Genomic DNA, 21,012 nt, shown 5'->3' on the forward strand with positions numbered 1-21,012 from the left:
GGGGCCTGGTCGAACATGTTTGGACTGTGTTTTTCTTTTTCGCACGAAAACAATTTTGCTATTGGTTTTGTAAAATTAAGAGATTTAGAGATAAGTTGCTTTGATAACAGAGTACATTTGTAGTGTAGCGTTTTCAGGTGCGTTGTAGAGAGCGATTTCAAATATAACTATGCACGCAAAAGCCATTCAACTGTGTAACGTCTGTAATAGGAACACAGCTGAACTTCATGTTTTGAATAAGTCCACGAGAAAATCTGTCCGCTCTTTACACTCAAGTCATAATTTAAAAGTAATTCTTCAAAGAAAAAGTGCTCGTGTGTGGCCAGCGTAACTTTCTCCTTTGCAGCGTGAGCGTTACCGATAAATAATGTCGGCAGACTTGTAAAAAGAACCACGTCAGAGCCTCCACTTAACTAGTTAATTGGGCCTGTGTTGAGGGAATATTGGTCTTGCTCCTCTCCCGCTTAGGTCGACTTATAAACTGGCAATACAAGAACCCAATAGCCCTTTTCACGGTTGATTGTTCTCATTTGCATTACAATGTTATCTAACGTGGATGCGAGGCAATTTCGGGCTAAAACTACAAAATGGCCCGAAATTGCTTCACATACATGCTAGATTTCATTGTAATTCAAATGAGCAGAGTTAACCGTGAAAAGGGCTATTAGTCAATATTTTCTCATGGCCGGCCAAACACACTACCACCCCATGAACCTAGCTTAATGGCCTTAGCTCCCACGAGTCTCTTGTAGCTCAGTGGTAGAGCATCCGAACTAGTAATCGGAAGGTCTTAGGTTCGATTCCTGATAGCAGCACTCGGGTTTTTTTCCGGTTGTGTGTGTGTCATTTAAAAAAATCCATCACATTTATTACTCCATTACTGTCTTTTGCAAAAACCGTGCGATAAACATAAACTTCTTAAACTACAATAGAGATAACTAAACATCTGATTACCTAGACATGCTATTTAGCTTGGGTTACATGCCACTGATCACTAAAGCCACACGTATAACAGATCACTCCGTAACGCTGATTGATCACATCTACACAAACGTGCCTCAAAAAATAACAAAAGCAGGAATATGTTTAGCTGATATAACAGATCATTTACCCGTTTTTTGTACAGTAAGGGACTGGTCATAAAGTACCGGGGGGGGTGGGCTGGAAAAATTCATTTTTACGAAGGCTAGTTTTGTGTGACCCACCCTCATATTTTTGCAGAATAATGCATGGCCCACCCATATTTTTCAGGTAAAAAATGAAATGACCCACCCCTAGTAAATAAAGGTAAGACTATACATAAAACTAGACAAATTAGAGGACAAGTATGATAGAGGAAGGAGCACACATGCACAAAGTCTTGTTTTTGAAGTTTATCATTGCATGAGATCTATTTTTGTTGAAATACCTGAAATGATTTTGAGAAGATAATGTGCATCTAATATGTATCATTAATAACCACATGGAATCATAGTTGTTCATTTTAATGGATGCGAGTGAACTTGCCCTTTTCTTGATAGAATGTGTAGTTCCAGAAAATATCCTTACCCCACCCATGGAGGGAATTCAAGATTCTGGAGGGGATGGTGGTAAGAGAAAGAACAAAATTACAGAGATTGTATGAAAGAAACTTGGAAGTTCCTGGCGGTAGGGCGTCCTTTTATAAATTCCCTCTGTGATGGGGGATGGATATTTTCTGAAACTACACAATTATAATTTGTGCTTTTACTGTTAATACATTTCACAGTTTTACTGGCAAAAGGCACCATTTGATGCAAAACATGTGCAAAAATATTATGTGCCCCACCCCTTTAATGATGCATGGTTTTTGCTAGCCCACCCCTTTTTACATGCATGAAAACAGTGACCCACCCCCCCTTTTTTTCCAGCCCACCCCCCCCTGTACTTTATGACCAGTCCCTAAGAAACCGGCTTCCTCTACGCCAAGAAACAAAACATTTTAGGGACTTTTCTCGTTTTAACAAGGTTTTGTGACCTTGAATCTATAGATTTTAATAACCTAGTAGATGAAGATGTTAATCAGAGTATGAATAATGTAATCAATACGCTACAATCCTTATCTGATAAACATGCACCTATGCGCAAATTATCAAACAGAAAAAGAAAACGGTCAGCTAAACCGTGGATATCTAACGCCATTCTGAAATCTATAAAACGAAGGCAACAACTTTTTAAAACTCACTTCCTTAGTAATGATCCCAATAAAGTAACCTATTAAAAACTTATAACAACAAATTAAACCGAATTAAGGATGCAGCCAAAAAAGAGTATTTTCAAAAACAATTTAGATTAAATAGTGAAAATCTGAAAACAACATGGAAATAAATCGGCATGATAATAAACAGGAAAAAAGGTTGTGGTCAACCTCCAATTACAAAACTAATTTATAAAAATAGGTGTTACACCGATAAAGCCAGTATTGCGCATCAATTTAATTCACATTTCATTAATATTGGTTGTGAACTTGCTGACAAACTACCGCCGAATAAGGATGATAATAGACCCATCCAATATATCAAACGTTCTTTCCGAGATAGTTTTGCATTCCGCAGTATCCTTGTCCACGAAGTTTACGATTTATTAATGGGAACAAACCTCAACAAATCAACTATCGGAGTACCTCGAAATTTTATTAAACTAGCTTCAAGCTATATTAGTGAATGTCTAACCTACATTTTTAACCAATCATTACAACAGGGTGTCGTACCTGATATTCTGAAAATTTCTAAGGTTACGCCAATTGACAAAGGAGGGGACGTTACAGATCCCACCAATTTTCGCCCTATCTCAACGTTATCACAAATATTTGAAAAACTTATACACAAGCAACTTAACAACTATATTGAGAAGCAGAAAATCCTCTTTCAATTTCAATTTGGCTTTAGAAAAGGACATTCAACCACCGAAGGAAGCTATAACTGAAATCACAAATACACTAAGAAAAGCCATTGATAATAATTTATACACTTGTGGTATTTTCTTAGACTTTTCAAAAGCCTTTGATACTGTAAACCATACGATCTTGCTGAGAAAACTGGAAGCCTATGGAATAAGGGGGACTCCTTTAAACTGGTTTCAAAGCTATCTTACAAATAAGAAACAGTATGTTGAGTTGGATGGGGTTAAGTCTCCTAAGCAGACAATGTTATGTGGAATTCCACAAGGAAGCACACTAGGACCTCTCCTATTTTTGATCTACATTAATGATTTGCCAAATAGCTCGCAAAAATTAAGCTTCAAAATCTTTGCGGATGATACAAATGTATTTGCATCCGCAAGGGACCCTAAAACACTCGAACACTTAATGAACTCTGAACAAGCCAAAGTGAAAAGATGGTGCGATATTAACAAACTGTCTATCAATAGGGATAAAACAAACTTCATGATAATCAAATCCACAAAAAAAAGGATATCCCAATAAATCTTAACATAATAAATACCGATGGCTCCTCTTATTCGTTAGAACGAAAGCAATGTATAAAATACCTAGGTGTTATGATTGACGAGTCTTTAAGCTGGAAACACCACATTTCGTTTGTCTGTTCTCGCATATCTCGAAACACTGGAATAATATCGAAATTAAGGTATTACCTCTCAATTAAACAACTAAGACAAATATACTATAATCTAATCTACCCATATATTTCTTATGGCATATTAGCTTGGGGAAGTGTATACAAAACACATATAAGAAAAATTCAAGTGAAACAAAATCATATTGTAAGATTAATATTTTTTGCCAAATCATTTGGCAGCGAAACAGAGAAAGCCAAACCTTTGCTAAATCTACTAGGCCTTCTGACAGTGAATAATATTTATCGCCTACAAGTGTTGAAATTCTTGCATTCATGGCATAAAGGCCTCCTGCCTGAAGTGTTCGACAACATGTTTCAATATGCTAGTAATATACATGGCTACAACACAAGATATGCAGCTAAGCATAATCTTTATAAGCCGAATGTAAGAACTAATGTAGGTAAACAATTAATCTCCTTCATGGCAACCGATATTTGGAAAGACCTTCCAACTCCTTTAAAAAAACTTATACAAAGTGTGTCTGCTTTTCCGAAACAAATTATACATTATTTACTGTCAGAACAACAAATGAACTAATTTTCTTTTATGCTGACCTCGTACCATACGTTAACTTTTTTTACAATTAATAAGTTCTTCCTTCCTTTTGCTTTTTTATTTTTTTTCTTTCTTTTCTTTTCTTTTCTTTCTTTTTTGCCTGCTATCTAGAACCTAAATTAGCCAGGGAGCTAACAAGACAACCTAATGGTTTATTTAGCTTCCTTGCTTTACACGTTAATTTAACTAATAATTAATTTAATTTATATAACACCACTAAAAGATTGTAATAATCAACATGTAAATAGAAAAAAAGCACAAATAAACATTATCATTATCGTGCTAAACACGAATAGAACAAAGTTATTTTTGTATCGTATTTTATTTTTACTCTTTTTTTCTTACAACAGAAAGCTCATAGTTACAAAACAAGTGCCATTATGACAATGATCATGGATATCCTAAAAAATATATATCATAGAGAACAGAAAAAAAAAACTGCGCACTGATGTACGAATAAGTAGCTCACAACGCAAGAACATAACCATCACGAATTACAAACAGCTCCGAAAATTAAAGTACGGGAAATAACATACACAACCCCTTCATTACATCGCTACGCTATTAAACGTTACTTCCGCAAACGTAAATTCAGTTTGTAGTTTATTTTTTAAGCGCCGTGTCAACACGACCACTCCGTTAAATGAATTTTCGAAAGTAGCTGCCGAGACGAGCATTTTTTTGTGACAAATCGTTTGCCCATATAGCAGTATTTTACGATCTTTTTGGTTCTATTTTTACATAATATGACCATTTCACATTTACAGTGGTGGGCTGTTTTCTTGCTACGTAATCTTAATAACAAGTGAAAAACCACGATTTTAAAACACGCTGTGTATTCATGCTAACCTCTAAGACAACAACCACAACGACACTAGAGGTACGCAAAGCAACACAGTTGACTACAACTCTTAAATGTCTTCTTTTTTTTTTTGCTTTGTTTTTACGCACGGAAACTGCAGCTATGTTTGCTAAACTTCAAAGGGATAAAATATTTAAATACTAAACAAATTCTGGTGATGTTCAGTCAAATGCCCCCATGATGCAAACTCATTTGCTTCAGGGAGGGGTGGATTTGGCTACCGGCTCTTGCTGCTTTCCTTTCCAGTCGACTTGGACCCAGAGTAAGTCTGCTGGTATCCGTATGTCGGGGTCTGCGTTTGATCCTGATGCTGTTGGTAGTAGCCGTACTGTGGATATTGTTGGTATCCCTGTTGCGTAGGGGTCTGTTGTGTCGGCGTTTGTTGAACTTGAGCCCGCTGTTTGTTTTGTCGCTGTATATGCTGGGCTGCGGCCGCCCCCCATTGCGCAGGCGTAAGCTGTGCTGGTGTTGACTTCTTTTGCGTCTCTTGCTGTTGCCTAGCAACTGCAGCCAATGCCGAATAGACCTTGGGGTCGGTGATTCCCCGGGGGAAGTGCTGCTGAAGCTGGGGTACAAGTCGAGCGGGGTCAACGTCAGTGTTTATAGAGGGAGTACCCCCTGGGGTGTAGGGTGTGTTACTCTCGGACATGGCTACAGGCATACGGTGGCGAGGAGTGCCTGGAAAGGAAAACACACCTTCAATAAGAAAGCTGAACGAAAGAGGGGTCATGACGGCAGGAGAGCGACAACACATATAATTAATTTGAGTAAACCATTGCCTGCGGTTCGGATTTACGCAAACTTTAGATTGGAATTCTCCTTAACTCACTCACGTGTTTTAAGTAGATAGATAGATAGATAGATAGATACGTAAACACAGGCATCTTTGAAGTTACGGTCACATCAGAGATGCAATAACTTTTAAATAGAAGAAAGACCCTCGCAGTTATTTACGCAACTTGAAAAGAAAGCCTGAAAAAATTCGCGTTCAATCCTAAATTTTTCAGGCAACTGCTTAAAGTTGCGTCAATAACTGCTAGGGTCTTCTGTTTAATCTTTCACCCGCAGTTGAAATATTTGTTTCAGATATTCATATTCAGTTGCAATAACGTTATTCATTTCATGCACCCAGGGAAGGTCTACAAAGGAAACTACAGAAAAGAAAGTTAGCTGTTAAAATCCAACATTCAAGGTGGACAGAAGTTGTCTGCGTGCTAACCAAAAACTCCAACGCTTAAGGACAAAATAACTTTTTTCGATAATGATAGCGAGAGTTAAAGTTGCAGTCGAATACCGATTTTTCGAACCTCCTAGGGAAACTGAAATTGGTTCGAAAAATCGGAGGAAAAATCTGACCGAAGCAAATCCAGGGGAGACAACTTTTGGTTCGAAGATTCGGGAGTTTCGAAAAACCGAGGGTTTGAATAATCGAGATTCTGCTGTATTTTAAACCAATGTGATCCACCTACCAGGTATTGGGTCTCTGAAGTGTTCCTTGAACCATCTGAACAAGCCATTTAAAGTAGCATGCACTCTGCCTCGGTACCTGAACCCATCTGGGGTAACACTGATATACTCCACCCGAGGCTTGACGCGAGGGAGATACCCCAGAAAAAACTTCCCAGGGAACTCCTTCGATGTGCTCAAAAGGTAAGGGATTCTTTGTGGAGCTTTTCTTTTTTCTGTATGAAGATATTCTTCCAGTTTTGATTTTTCCCCGTCTACTGCTCGATAGTTTTTGTGGTTTAGAATTTCTCGGGCAAATGACGCCATTGGTTGAACGTGACGCGCAATGATTTCGTCAAGATCTTCAAATTCCTGCAAAGTCAAATACGAAAATTCTTAGGACAACAGCACTAAAATCGAATTGTATGCTATGACGTTTTGGTGCGATGCATATCAGTGCAGTGTATCTAATATAAAAATTGGACTGATTCCTATTCAGATCCTCGCGATACCAATAAAAAACAAAAGTAGAACGAAAGATTGTGGTATGTCAGTGGCGGATTTCCAGACCTTCAGGTAAGTGGGGGCCTGCCCTTGAACGGTCTCATACACACCTCGCTGTCAATCCAAAGTGAACGCCCGAGACTAAACGCATTTTCTTTGCCTTCCTCACGCACGTCCACATGCTGGTAAACACCTTCATCAACCTTCCATGTGACAGTCAGGTGATCAGCACCCTGCAAGAAAAAAATGGCACGTGATTTAGTGCAGTTGAAATAATCAGCCACAGTTTGCGACCCGAGCAGCCCAGTGGCCGATACATGTACATAGCGGCACTAAACCCTGTATGGGGTCGAAGAGGCATTCGTCTAGTAACGGACTTTTGACAGAAAGGGTAGTGATTCAATTCCTGGTCCGTGACATGGTTTTATTCCCTATCAGAAGAAGATTTACTCCACCCAGGAAAACACTGAGGAAAAGTGCAGCAGAAATCTCACCCTGGATTTAAAAAACGCTTGGACTTGGTTAGTGATAACGGTTGCACATATCATTTATACTGCGCGACATTCTACCATCAGAAGGTCATAGGAACTCACAAAAAGTTGTCAACAATTTTCTTTGGTTACCTTGCTGCTGGGTCTAACAATGCACTCTCCTTGGTCCATTTCAGCCAACAGCCTCTCGGCCTCCTTAAAAGAGATGTTCTTAAACGCTGGGTGTACGATAACCCGCTTCACATATTCTGAAAGGGAAGTTTATGAAAGTTGGCATCATACAGGGACCAGATACAAATTTTCATGCAGCACTGCACTAAACCAGAAACCTATGTGGGAGTTTAACTTCATATGACATAAATAAGCGTTTTTCGGGCTCACAGCAATGAAGTGCGATTATTTTTGCTTCAAAGTGCGATCATTTACACTTTTAGAAACCAGCCTTGTTTGTTTTATTAGTCAAATCAAGTCAATTTTTTATTTTCACGAAGTGACAATTCATGACAAAGATTTTTTCCATCAAGCCATCAAAATCACATAAAAACATTTACTTTATGACGGTTTTTTAAGTAGAAACGGATGGCAATGTCTCATTGCCATTTTGAAGCTTGGGGCTCAAATTCAAGAATCACCAAAATAGCACGTGAAAGCAGAAACAGGGACGGGCAAGGGCTAACCTGTGATGAGGCCGATTTCTTTCCGTGTTCTTGTTTACTGTTACAACAGAACCTGCGCAGCCAACATTTCTGGGCGCAAAAGGTGGGGGGACGGGACAACAGCAAACATACTGGGAAGAGGAGGGATGAGCAGGGGGAGAGGGGAGAGGGGGAGCCTGTGTAGGCGAGATTTCCGGTGGGAATGGTTTCCATACAAAAAACAGACTGATCTTAATCCCGAGTCTGATCCACGTTAGAAAAATTGTTGTGAAACGCCCAGTTAATACAAATTTGAATGGATGGCAACTCCTCACTTGGTCTGTTTGCTTTCTTTTTTGCTGCCTCGTCTTCCTTTTTGTCACTGTCAGCTGTGTCTTGATCATAATACAAATCCTTTAGAGGACTGCAAGCATAAAATAATCATTTTATTATCACAAAAACATAATATTTCAAAGATTTAACTTAAGCACTACTTATTCAACAACTTTTCAATTTGACATTTAAAGCACAGGCGAAATGCTAATAAAAAACATTTAAGATTTACATGTCAATCGCTGATCGTAGTCTTCTTTTCGGGTAACTTAAACTATTAGCAACTGACTAAACGGTAGATGAAATTTTCAGCAGTTTACCTGTATTTTCCTTCTTTATCAGCAAGATCGGATGAGCGACATGTCAGGTCGAGCTGTAGTCTTTCCATATTAACACGTGTCACGCGACAGTGCAGTGTCATCCCCACCTGAAATAATAAAACAATAAATCAAAGCTTGAGGCCGGATGCACAACAATTCGTTTCTCAACAAATACCTTTTAACGCGTCTTGGCAGGCTATAACACACTAAAACGATGGAAAATGGAGAGCTTTATCTCCGAATACGCTCCCCAAAGTAGAGACTTAATATCAGAGGGTGTGACGTATTAAAGAGACAGACCAAACAGGAAGAGGTTTCAAAAATGTTGACGTCATAAATACAATCAACATGCACTGTGCAGAATCGGCAATACGAATTTCTAACAATTGAAGAACTTGGGACGAAAACGTGTCATTGTATAAAAATTTTCAGCCCTTAGTGTAGCCTTAAGTTGAAAACGCTCAGAATATGAGTGTCACTTGTAAGAAGAATCTGAAAACGCATTAGCGCGAACGAGGCCATTAAACGTTTCGATCTTCCTTGAAGAGCCCTTCTGTGTTTAATGATCTTGAGCTTATCACTACCAGAACTTGCTTTAAACTTTATCTAGTACAATGCTAAAAGACTAACAGGAAGTACTAATGAGCAACTTTATTTCGTATAAGATTTCATCTGAAGACTCAAAAGTAAGACCAACCAGCACTATAGAAAAGAATTGCTCCACAACTCTTATTTGAATGGATGAACTTTCCTTAACAAACTTAGAAGTTAGGGCCATCTTGTACAACATAATAATCGCCGTTAAATATCTGACATTCTGAATAACAAAAGTTGCTTATTTGCATGTGTGTGTTCATTCAACAAGTACTCCAAATTCACGAAAATTTAGTGTCACAAAATACTGTCTGTCCAAAACATAAAACGAAACTAAAACGTTTCCGCTCTCTCTGTCATGTTCTAGAGCCATCACACCAAGCTATAGAGATCAGATTACTTGAGGACTGTTTGGTTTTGGAAAACGTTGGGAAATTTGGGTGAAGAACATGGATACGCAAAGAAAAGGATGCACTATCTACCTTGACTCTTTCCTGAGGGCTGCTGATGTGCTTGTCGCTTATCATCTTTGTAGGAATAAATCCGGACAGGCCATTGTCCATTCTTGTGCGCACACCAATTGCCTGGCCAGCACAGCTTCCATTATCAAGATGCGTCCACACCTAAACACAAACAAAATATACAAGGATGGTAAGCAGTTGACTCACAGACAGGAAACCTCTTTCTCTGCAAAAAAAAAAAAGAAAGAAAGAAAGAAAGACAGAAAGAAAATCTGAATGACTACCTACCTATAATACAAGTAACCCAAAGTTTAACTTTACGAGGGAGAGAAAGATGTGCCATCTCTCTCCGTTCTTGTCAGCTACCCTCCCCTCCCTTGTTTATCTGTACAGGTAGGGAAGGTGTCCTTCTTTCCTCCCCGCTCCTGTTACTTAACACCCCCCCCCCCCCCCCTTGTTTATCTGTAACCCTTACCTCACTGAGATCTGGGAATGTGTCTTGTAAGCAGAAGGGACACTGCCACTGTCCAGTCTCATCATTCCTCACTGGCTGCGCCTGATCTATCATGTCACGCGGAGGCTTCCTGTAAGCAAAGCCCGTCACAGTACACACCACCATCTTGCCGACATACAGGGACTCATTTGTCTCGCCAGTCAGGAGTCTGAAGCGTTCTTCTACTGTCAGAGCACGGTATGGAGAGCGCCGTTCACGGTACTGGCCAAAAAGCTCATCTCGGATGTCATACAGTGTTATCCGCTTGTTGCCATACCCTTGTCTTTCAAGCTCTTCTGCAAACGCATCCAAATCCAGGTCTTTTAACCTGTCTGGAGCCTCAAGAATTTCCTCTAAAGCTGATGATGGATTCGATTCCATTGTTGCCTGTGAAAGTCACAAGACAAGAAACTTATCGTTTAACTTCTTTGGCTTAAAATGTTAGCAACCTAAATTATCACTAATGCAAGCTTAACCTCCTTGTAAAAAGAATACCACATTTCCAGAAAACGTGATCTGTCATCGTATGAAATATTGAACTTGATAGAATCATTCGACAACCGTTTCTTTAAGCACTCCTAGTATAGAGTAAACTGTTTAGAAGTAGATGTCAATCTTTCAATTCAAATGTAACTAATACCTATTTTTCATTAGAATATCAATCAAAGGAGAAAAGCAAACAAGACCGGAATTAACCAAATCGTTAAAAAACAACTCTTAACACCAATAAACCGAATATAAAGGTGAGCACAGTAAGGGGCAACTATTGAACTTAGATTGAAACCATATTGTAACACTGTTCGTGGACACAAAAACTTGTTCAAATGAATACCTCATCATACTCGAGTGCATCAACAGCCATTTTCTTGGCCCACTCGTACGTTTCTGGATGCACACGTGACCCATCAAGCACCTCGATGTAGTTGGTTGTTGTATCACTGATGGCTGCTGTGTCAATCTTAATAAACCCCGCACAGTTTAGAAAAACCTGAGGACCCAGGCCACACACGGTCACCAGTTGGGAGCGGTTTTCAAGCCTGGTGCACTGCTGGCGCAGACTCTGAAAAGTAAACAAAAACAATAGCTCGAATTTACTGGACAAGAAATATCAGTGAATGACACAGATGCCTCTAACACAGTTTCAAAATACTCTGTAGCCATTTGAGGTCTTCTTCATTACCCAACATATTACAGGAAGGTAAACTTAAGTTTTCAAATTAAACTTTAAGCTCCCAAGGTGAAAAACAAACTCTATTGAGTTATTTGCTGAAATATTTTTTAAAACATTTTTACAAGTGGCATAATTCCCTCTGTGGTCTGTATATGTAATTCCATGGTTTCATGGGGTATGGGATAAATACCTCAGTTACCGGTACAAAGTATTTTAAAATCGTCCCAAATACCACGAGCCGTAGGCAAATAATATTTGGACAATTTTCAAATGTTACAAAAGGTATTTAACCTATGCAACTCGTAATCCCACAACAAAGCTGGTTTATGATGCTACAGACTAATCATTGTGAGTCCATAATTCTATCAGCCATCCTTTTCAGTCCTGTTCAACTGGTCATCCTTTATGTAATGTTCATCCATTGAAATCAATAATTATTGTTCCAAACACAATAACACTAATTCAGGATAAACATATCCTTTATTCTATTATCTATTACCTTCTATTATCCTTTCCCTCTTAAAATTAAATAGACCATTTCCGAGATGCTTTGAACCTCATTATGAAGACGAGGCTAAGTGCAAAGTTTTTAAATGAATGAAAATATATGAAACATATATTTTGAACTCAGTGCGGATGAAAGATCAAATAGAAGAAAGATCCTTGCAGTTAGTACCAACTCCCAGTTGGCTTGATAGCTCAGTTGGTAGAGCACTGCACAGGCATCACAGAGGTCATGGGCTCGAATCCCGTTTAAGCCTGAATTTTTTTCAGGCTTTCTTTTCGCAACTGCTTAAGTTGTGTACTAACTGCGAGGATCTTTCTTCAATTTGATCTTTCATCCGCAGTTCAAAATATATGTTTCATATATTTACATTCATTTATTCATCCTTCACAGGTACATTACAAACTCACAATATGACCAGCCCCCAGTTGGCTAAATAGCTCAGTTAGTAGAGCACTGCACTGGCATCGCAGAAGTCATGAGTTCGAATCCTGTTGAAGCCTGAATTTTTTTCAGGCTTTCTTTTTGCAACTGCTTAAGTTGCGTACTAACTGTGAGGATCTTTCTTCTATTTGATGCGATGCAAAATTTTTGTTATGAAAATTAGTTTTCATTCATATGCAAACAAAACTAATTTTCATATGAAAAGTTTCGCACTCAGCCTTGCTTTCATAGTGAGGTTCACAGCAACTCGGAAATGGCCTATCAAGCAGAAACAAAAAAAACCTAGTCAATGTTTAATCGTGACTTACATGTAGATTTGATCCACTTAGAAAATGGGTTTAATTTGTTTGAGCTTTACTGTACCAGTTTCCCTTTACAAATTGAAGCTATTTCTCCTGCACCCCTTTAAGACTACTTTGTTTACAAACTATACCTTCAACAGGGAAGAAGCTTTCCTTGGTCCCAGTCCACACACAAACTGCAGTAGTGCAACAGTGTGAGGGTGCTCCAGCAGTCGATTTGGGTCAACACCTACTTCATTTACCACCGAAACAAATTCCTGATGAAGGCACTTGACAAGATGCTCTTTCGATACATGGTCCTGAAATGAATATAAAGCTTGCTTGTTATCCCTTGGAGGAAAGCAATTGAAATCTTATCTCGGTGTTCTAGGAATTCTCTCATATCAGAAAAGGCGCTAAATTTTTACTTCAGCTCAGATTTGAGCCAAAAATGTTAAAATCTCCATGACTTTAAGTAAATAAGGAAATAAGATAAGGAAAACGGTTTACATTCCCTTTAACAATGTACAAGGCTCTTCAAAGCAGACGCTCAAGATAGGTATTTAGAGACAATCTACTGTACACAGCTCTACAATGAAACTTCTCAGCCAGACTGAATTTGAATAAATCTGACTATTAAACTTTTGTTGACTGGACAACTAGACTGAATGACTCACTTATAAGCTTTATGATAACCATAATCACAGCTTTCAGCCCTGTTCAAACCAAGCAGAGGCATAGTCATGGGAAGTGGAGCTGGGCTTAGGACCTCATATGAGAGACTTGATTAAGTTGTTCAAAATTGGGGAAAGGTTAAAGTGACCTAAATCTTGATTGAGTGCGGGTTTTAGGGTGGGGATATAGATGGTTTCCCTTATACCCCTTTCAAACCACTTTGATTTAACAGAGAGAATCCTTGGTTGATTTAATATCAGACTGACACTGGTTATAAAAACCATTTGGTTTGATGAGGTGGTCTGATCTTCTTGTATGTAAGGAATACAGCTAGTACAAGACCTCACCTGAAATGGATGTAGTCTTAAACACAAAAGTTCATCTTCCTCAACACACAGGGCAGCAAACTCGGATAGTGGATCCTGGATTCTGCGGCCAAGCGACACTGCATGGCGCAGAAGAGATGGGTACTCACGAAATTCATTCTGGAATATTAACAGATAAGTAAGTTATGATCATCAAGATGAGTATAATCTTAAGAAGGACTGTTTGAGGTGATATTGACTGGTGTCTCGACAACCTGAGTGGAAGTCATCTTCAGAGTCAAGTCTTCATCATCACTTGACTCTGAAGATGACTTCCACTTATCACCTCAAACAGTTCTTCTTAGGACTACACTCGCCTGGGTGATCATAATTTACTTACTTCTGAGATGACTCCTGGGTTCAAACCATTTTAATACATATAATAAACACAGAAAAAATACCCAATATCATATCACTCCTAAAATGAACCAAAGTCAGTACTGTAAAAAATCCCCATATTTCCATTTCTAAAATACCAAAAAGCCAAAGAAAGAGCCAAACTTTATCATCAACAAAGAGGTAAGAAACTTTAAAAAAACCAACATTAATGAAAGCACTACTGTGGTTTGTACAACTTCATGTTGAGACATTTGATTCTAGAACCAGAAATGAGAAGTTGTTTCTCTAAATCCTAAGCTTTTTTGAATCAAAACTTTCATTTTGCATTCAATTTGCAGTCCAAATGCACTCCAAAATCACACTTCATCATCTAAAAGACATTATACCTCAGATCTGGGAGAACCCATAAACACACGGGCCACTTCACCGTCCAGTGCCTCCACAGATATTGTCGGAATCTGATTCTCTTGCTCCAGTTCAGCAATGCACATCTTCACATCGTCAACCACAGACATTGCTTCACGACATTCAGCAGCAACAACCACAACCTGAGGGCGCTTCTTGAGGATAAACTGCTTTAAACTTGCAAGGTCCTTTTCCTATTCAAACAAAAGTAAAAAACAAATAAGTAAATTAATAAGTTGTTGGGTTTTTGACATAGGAGAACGCCATTCTAATGTGGTCGCTGGTGTTGGAATTACTGCTTCCATAGGCCCCCCCCCCCCCCCCCCCCCGCGCGTGCTTTTTTTTCGGGGAATGACCTTCTACTTCATGTATGGGAACATGCAGTCCCATTTTTCAGACATGTTATCTCGCACAGTCTTATTTTTGTGTACCAGGTGACTTTACATAAGGTCAGATCAGCTGATTGGAGTGTGTGTGCTTGGAATCCATTTTAGTAATCGGTTAAATGTCTGTATCAAAGCTGTTCGAAAGCTGATATTCCTGGCTTAGCTACTCAAGAAGAACAGCTGAGATGTTCCTAATTAAAAAAAAAAACACTCTCAGTAAATTGACTCAGATGCTGACCTTCCACATGCTTAATTCAAGGTATTAGGTTCCTAACTCATTAACTACCAAGAGCAACAAACATTAAACAAGAAATATCTTCTTTTTACTGTAGTCACTATTTTGTTTGTTTGCTTTGCTTGCTTTTTAAAAATATGAAAACCAGGTTATTTGGATTTGTGTTCCATGCAACAGATTTAAGCACAACTCCGACAGATGCCAGCCTAGCTTACCTTGTCTTCACGATCCTTGGCTCGAGTTGAATTCCTTCTATTGAGTAGGTACTTGAGTCTGAGGTAGTCATTCACTTGCCCTCCACTGTCCAGCATGGCCAGGAATGCAGGGGTGTCTGGGTTGGGTGAGATGGAACACGTCAGCACACGCAATCCTTCAGAGTTTGTTGCTTCATCATAGTCTTGTTCCTCAACATGCTGCTCAGGCTGATATGGAGCAACTTCAATCCATGACCTCAGTTTGCGGCAGCATGACTGGTAATACAACATAAAAACAAAATGACTACAGGTATATTTAATTATTTCACTAACAAATTGACATCATGTAGTTTTTTATTTCTCTGTCCTTTAACTAATGATAAATTTCATTGCAATATTGTCAAAGGTGTTGTGGATCCACGAGCCGCAGGTGAAAGAGAGTAAAAGCGAGAAGTCAAAGCAACAGTTTCCTCTTCATAATTGAGAGAATTTCAGGCTCATAGACCAAACAAGAACGCAGTTATACACTAAAGAATCATAATTTCAAAACTAACTTTTATTCTAGCGAACAAATTTCTAAAAAAAAAAAGCCCCCTGAAACACTGTTTATTACAACTCCAGTGATTTCAGTCTCAACACTAATTTGCACTCACCATCAATTTACAGGTCAAACCTCACCAGATTCTACACTTTCTACTCCACAGTTTTGCTTTAGTTTCTTGTTTTACCTCAAATATTAAAACGGTTCTCCTATTCAAGAATTTGAGTTTTGAGTCTGAGTCCTCGCCAAAAAATGAACACAAGTGGTCAATGGACATTATGTATAAACTTCTCAAGATAACTCAGTGCATGTCACAAATACATCCAAGATTTCTTTTTCTCCTTTCAAAAACCAATCCCTGAGAATCACCTGAGTATAATCACCAACATCATTTGAGGAATGTTTCTGTGCCGCAAAGGAAAACCTGATACACTGTAACTGCTATAATTTTACTTTTGCTTTGCTTACTAATCATCATTAACATATCTATTACAGATCTGTATTACAGTGGAACTTCAATTTTACGATATGGCAAGGGGACAGTAAAATCATATTATTGGTTAAATCAGGATATCGTTGTAAACGAGCTCCCGATATATAAATATCTGTTGCCGGGACATAGAATGTTGATCGTTAAATCGGGAATATTGTTAGATCCACGATCGTAAAATCGGGGTTTCACTGTAATTCATTCAATATTTGTATTTTCATTATTTGCATCTTTATTATACTTTGTTTTATTTTGAGTTATCATAGAGGTTATCTAAAAATGGCAATTGGAAGTCAAGGATACCTTCTGTGCCCTTTATCATTTTACTTTTTCAAGGCAGAAAATGTCACTTAAGCTAGTCTTACCTAAAACCCTTCAATTACTATCATGTAAAATGTTGTCATCTATTAAAGTCAAGTCGTCAGAAGTCATTTGTGTTCTTCCAGTTACCCACACAATGACAGCTTCAAAGCAAAAGATGACCTCACCTTCACAACAGCATTCTTTGCTTCCTCTAGGAGTTTGAGTTTGAGTTCTTTCTCAAACAGTGGATAAAGCATCTGGTTGAAGGCTCGTGACAAAGCATTCATCCTCTGTGTGTTCCACTCTTGTACAAGATGGCTGAATTCATCCTGCGAAAAACATCAAAGAAGTCCTGCTTTATTGAGATCAACCATTTTTAGTTTATGAAAAATTTTAAAGGCTAAAAAAACTTACAAAAATGTTTTAAACAGGAAACACCTAACATTTTTTATAATTCAGTCAAAAACTGAATAGTTGAAAAAGTTAAGTGTTTTTCCTTTTCACAATCATTTTTATAAGTTTTTTACCCTTGAAATATTTAATAGCCTTTTTGGTTTGTTGGGCAAGTTACGTACTAGTTCAAGAGATTTAATCGCAGGATAAATTTGAAATAGTTTATGGTCAATACAATATACAGTTGTACCCTGCAGCGCTGTGTATTCACTTGGCTTTTAAGCTTCTCTTTCATCTGAGATGATCTCAAATTTGGTTGAATGACTCTACACTGTTTAGTCCTCATAAACTCAGTATTCTTTGGATCATACACTTACTGTAGCCATGGCAATACAACTTATTACCCAGGAATACATGTCACTTACAAAATAATACACTGAAGAGCTCCTTTTTCTCACTACTTTGGCTCAATACTTTTTAAGAAACCCTCGTGGTACAAAACATACTTCACATGACGTTATACAACTGACACAACTTAACATGGCGTTCATTTCTAAATGAATTGAATTCCAAGCAAAGGGCCTATTATGTACATGTACAACTGAGATTACAAGAAAATTCAAATGAAAAACTCACCCTGTAATATAACTGCTTGACTTCATCAAAATAAGTCTGGTATCTGAAATTATTAAAGAAATTGCAAACATTCGTAAGAATCCAACAGAGATCTATACATGTATGTTAAGATACTCACAGGTAAACTAAAGAGCAGTTACCCTGAACTTTTATCCAGGTCAATTCCAATGGAAATGGTAAGTAGTCCATCCTCTTCTGCTTTACACATGCGCAGGAACTGATCACCTTTCAGGTCTTTGACTGGCTTGTTTTTAATGTACTTGAATGTGCTGCATGGATGGGATTCGTCAATTTCCTAACAGAACAGGACAGCAGCTACAATATCACACCACATGGCAATTCCAAAATAATAATAATAATAATAATAATAATAATAATAATAATAATGGGTAGAGTTGACTATAAAAATTAGCGAAAAAAATGGAACGACGTTTCGGTGTCATCTTGGCACCTTTATCAAGTAAACACCGAAACATCATACCGTTCTTTCGCTAATTTTTATAGTCAACTTTATTTAATCTTATTAGAATAATGGATAGTCTAAATTTTAAGGTCAACCAATAATTATTGTTTTTAACATTTAACAAGTTTTGTTTGCTTCTTTCATTAGGGGTCATTGATCAAAATAATATAATAATATAATTATAATTGGGATTGACAATAAAAATTAAAGCAACTATTGGAATCAGATAGCTGGGGTTTATTTGAATATCAATAAGCTGTTTCATGTTGCTACTATCACTGCAGGCTTGAAATCTTGTACTCTTCACATTTACAGTGCCACAATTACCACCATAATTACTCACTATTTGCTCCTGTCTGGCCTTTAGCTCAGTCAGTAGAGCAACGGTGATCAAATCCAGATGTTGTGGGTTCATTCCCACCGAGGTTTTTTTTTTTTTCCTCATGAGGTCTCCCATTTCCTTACTAGGACTAACACTTAGTTAGTGGGAAATTCATGGCTTCACTTAGCAACACAAAGAACACTACTAAGTTATTATCTGATCCACATCTGCCTCAAATACAAGTGATTGGTAGTGTTATCAACCATAGCCCTATGTACCATTTTGTAGTACTAATTTCTGAAAAGTTAAAGGTTGCCCTGAAGATTAATGTTTGTCGATAGAATGTTTGTTGACGCTTTCGATTTCTGATCTAACGGATACAACTTATGTTCTTCTGTGTGAAGGTCAGATGCCAACGGATTGACTAATGCTGCCAACAGTTTTCATTGATTTTTTATAACGGATGGCCAACAGAATGATAGCCAATGCTTTAGACCATTTAACGGATAACCACTGGTGTACGTTTTCACATGTCATGTCCATCAAAACTCACCTCAACTTGCTTCATCACAGATGTATTTGACCAGTGACTTTCTTATGCAAGAGCATGTTCCTAATAATTTATTCTACATTTACCTTCTTTCCTTTCTTGGTGGGTTTTATCTTGAGTTTGGCTCTCTCATAGAATGTCTGCCTAACACACTGGCGAACTAAGGGGTCTCTGGCAATCTGCATGGCCACCATATGTCGTGCAGCTTCTAGAACTTGACTGACAGTTGAGAATGTACTGAGAAGGAAACAGAAAATTACAACTTCACTCATTTGATTGACTGCCTCGTGCAATTACATACTATCAAAATAGTCTAACTATGATCATTACAATGCATTACGAGCTAAAAAGAAAAGATACACAAATTATGATAAGGAACATTGTAAGATTTACGTAGTGACCAAAGTAGTTTAGGTTTTTGGGTTGGTCACTGCCTCGTGCAATATTACATGTAACTGGCATAGAAATTATACATAACTATACAAGAAATCTCCCAGAGGAGATAAGGAACTAAGTCAGTAAATCATACAAGAAATGGAAAAAAAAATAAAAGTGCAAAATGAATTTATAGCTACTACATGTACTTATAATACACATTTTACACAATGTCAATTTGAATGAACAGTCAAATGCACTGAAATTCCACCACAGATAAATGAATTTAAAAGTGTTTACCGTTCAATGGAGTGATAACTAAGCATGTTTACTGGGCCAGAATGGATGAACAAGATCCCCTTGTGCTTAATCAAACTACAAAAGGATGTCTTGAAATGCCAGTGATGTCAGAGGGTCCACAAAGCATAGCACAGCTCTGGGTTGTCACAATAGCACTTAGGCCTGCCTCATACACATCAAGCACTTGATGAGGAATGCAGTTCTGGTATAATGGTACACATGTATGTAACAAATAAATATACTGGACTGAGGGCAAGTAATTCATGGTAAGGTACCATATAGTCACCCACATAACCCTAACCCTAGTCTAACCCGGAGCCACTGCTTACCTACTGAGGTAGTTCTCAGCTGTGTCCTCTGGCTCAACAGGATGTTGTTGGGTCTCATGACGTTGATAGTTGTCACGCAAGTTCTCACCCAACTGATCTGGTGTTAAGCCAAACTTTCTGGCCAAACCACTGACACCTTGAAATGAAAACATGAGAATGACTGTAATTTCCCCAACATGGTAATAAATCAACAGCAAGTTTTGCATGTATCTACCTGCTTGTCTGCAAATGGCATAAAGATCACGTTTTGCTGGCATTTTCTGTTTAGGAGGAGTAGGTTTTGATTCACCATCAGCTGTGTCTTCCTCAGATTCCTTCTTTTTTCTCTTAGCTTCCCACATAGCTGGAATGTCAGTTCTGTAGTACAACATAAAATGACTATACACATCTTTGAGCTGTTCCATAGACTCAACTCCATCAAGCCTGAAAAAGAAAGGTCACAGCTATTAAACCAGTAAGGTTTGCTATCCCTCTACATGCTATATGGAAAGGGAATGCTAACCTAACTAGTGGAGTATGGGTGGATGAGGCAAGGTCACCTAATCAGGTTAGTAGTGACCATTGAAAACGGGAGTAGAATCATGGTTACACAATAATCAACCATCAGTTATTTCTGTCCAGCACCTTGTTAGGTTTTTCTTACAAATTACCAGTCTATAGGTGAAAAGAGAGATTGTGTCAGTAGTAAAGTATGTGCCTGGCCAAAGGTCCCAACAGGCAGTAGAGACCAAATTGTAAACCAAACAACCCTCAGGTCAAGAGAGAGGGAGGTGTACACATGATGCTGTTACCTATCAATATCTTCAGGTTGTAAAATCCTTGCGTCATCATCAAGCGGTTTGTCGCCACTCTCTTGAAGCTTGTTAAACTGATAATCCTGCATTTCTTGAAATAGACGATGAAGATTCTCCTTGCGAGTGCGCAGCTGGCACCACTAACACAACAAAAGAATTAAAATGAGAAAAGCAAACCCATGCAAACATGCAAGAACACAACTGAATCAAAGTTAGACCGTAAAT

The 21,012-nt window shown here is 38.2% G+C and overlaps 1 protein-coding gene across 1 annotated transcript in view; it reads right to left on the bottom strand.

Annotated features, from left to right (window-relative positions):
* Positions 1 to 4,455: 4,455 nt before the first annotated feature.
* The window catches only part of LOC146468997 (transcription elongation factor SPT6-like), a 28,060-nt gene continuing 11,503 nt past the window's right edge, over positions 4,456 to 21,012 (bottom strand). Inside the window, exons 11-30 of the mRNA XM_085124050.1 lie at positions 20,785 to 20,927; positions 20,208 to 20,416; positions 19,994 to 20,129; positions 19,076 to 19,226; positions 17,795 to 17,949; positions 17,655 to 17,697; positions 16,811 to 16,954; positions 15,313 to 15,567; positions 14,458 to 14,670; positions 13,715 to 13,852; positions 12,845 to 13,012; positions 11,124 to 11,351; positions 10,274 to 10,678; positions 9,820 to 9,960; positions 8,744 to 8,850; positions 8,426 to 8,514; positions 7,588 to 7,703; positions 7,075 to 7,197; positions 6,484 to 6,832; positions 4,456 to 5,692 (exon numbers count right to left, since the gene is read on the bottom strand). Coding sequence (XP_084980176.1) covers positions 5,232 to 5,692; positions 6,484 to 6,832; positions 7,075 to 7,197; positions 7,588 to 7,703; positions 8,426 to 8,514; positions 8,744 to 8,850; positions 9,820 to 9,960; positions 10,274 to 10,678; positions 11,124 to 11,351; positions 12,845 to 13,012; positions 13,715 to 13,852; positions 14,458 to 14,670; positions 15,313 to 15,567; positions 16,811 to 16,954; positions 17,655 to 17,697; positions 17,795 to 17,949; positions 19,076 to 19,226; positions 19,994 to 20,129; positions 20,208 to 20,416; positions 20,785 to 20,927 — 3,774 coding nt within the window. The 3' untranslated portion in view covers positions 4,456 to 5,231. The remainder of the gene's footprint in view (positions 5,693 to 6,483; positions 6,833 to 7,074; positions 7,198 to 7,587; positions 7,704 to 8,425; positions 8,515 to 8,743; positions 8,851 to 9,819; positions 9,961 to 10,273; positions 10,679 to 11,123; positions 11,352 to 12,844; positions 13,013 to 13,714; positions 13,853 to 14,457; positions 14,671 to 15,312; positions 15,568 to 16,810; positions 16,955 to 17,654; positions 17,698 to 17,794; positions 17,950 to 19,075; positions 19,227 to 19,993; positions 20,130 to 20,207; positions 20,417 to 20,784; positions 20,928 to 21,012) is intronic.

This window comes from Pavona decussata, unplaced genomic scaffold (genome assembly GCF_977016875.1).
Source record: "Pavona decussata unplaced genomic scaffold, jaPavDecu1.1 SCAFFOLD_128, whole genome shotgun sequence".
In the NCBI taxonomy this organism is placed as follows: Eukaryota; Metazoa; Cnidaria; class Anthozoa; order Scleractinia; family Agariciidae; genus Pavona; species Pavona decussata.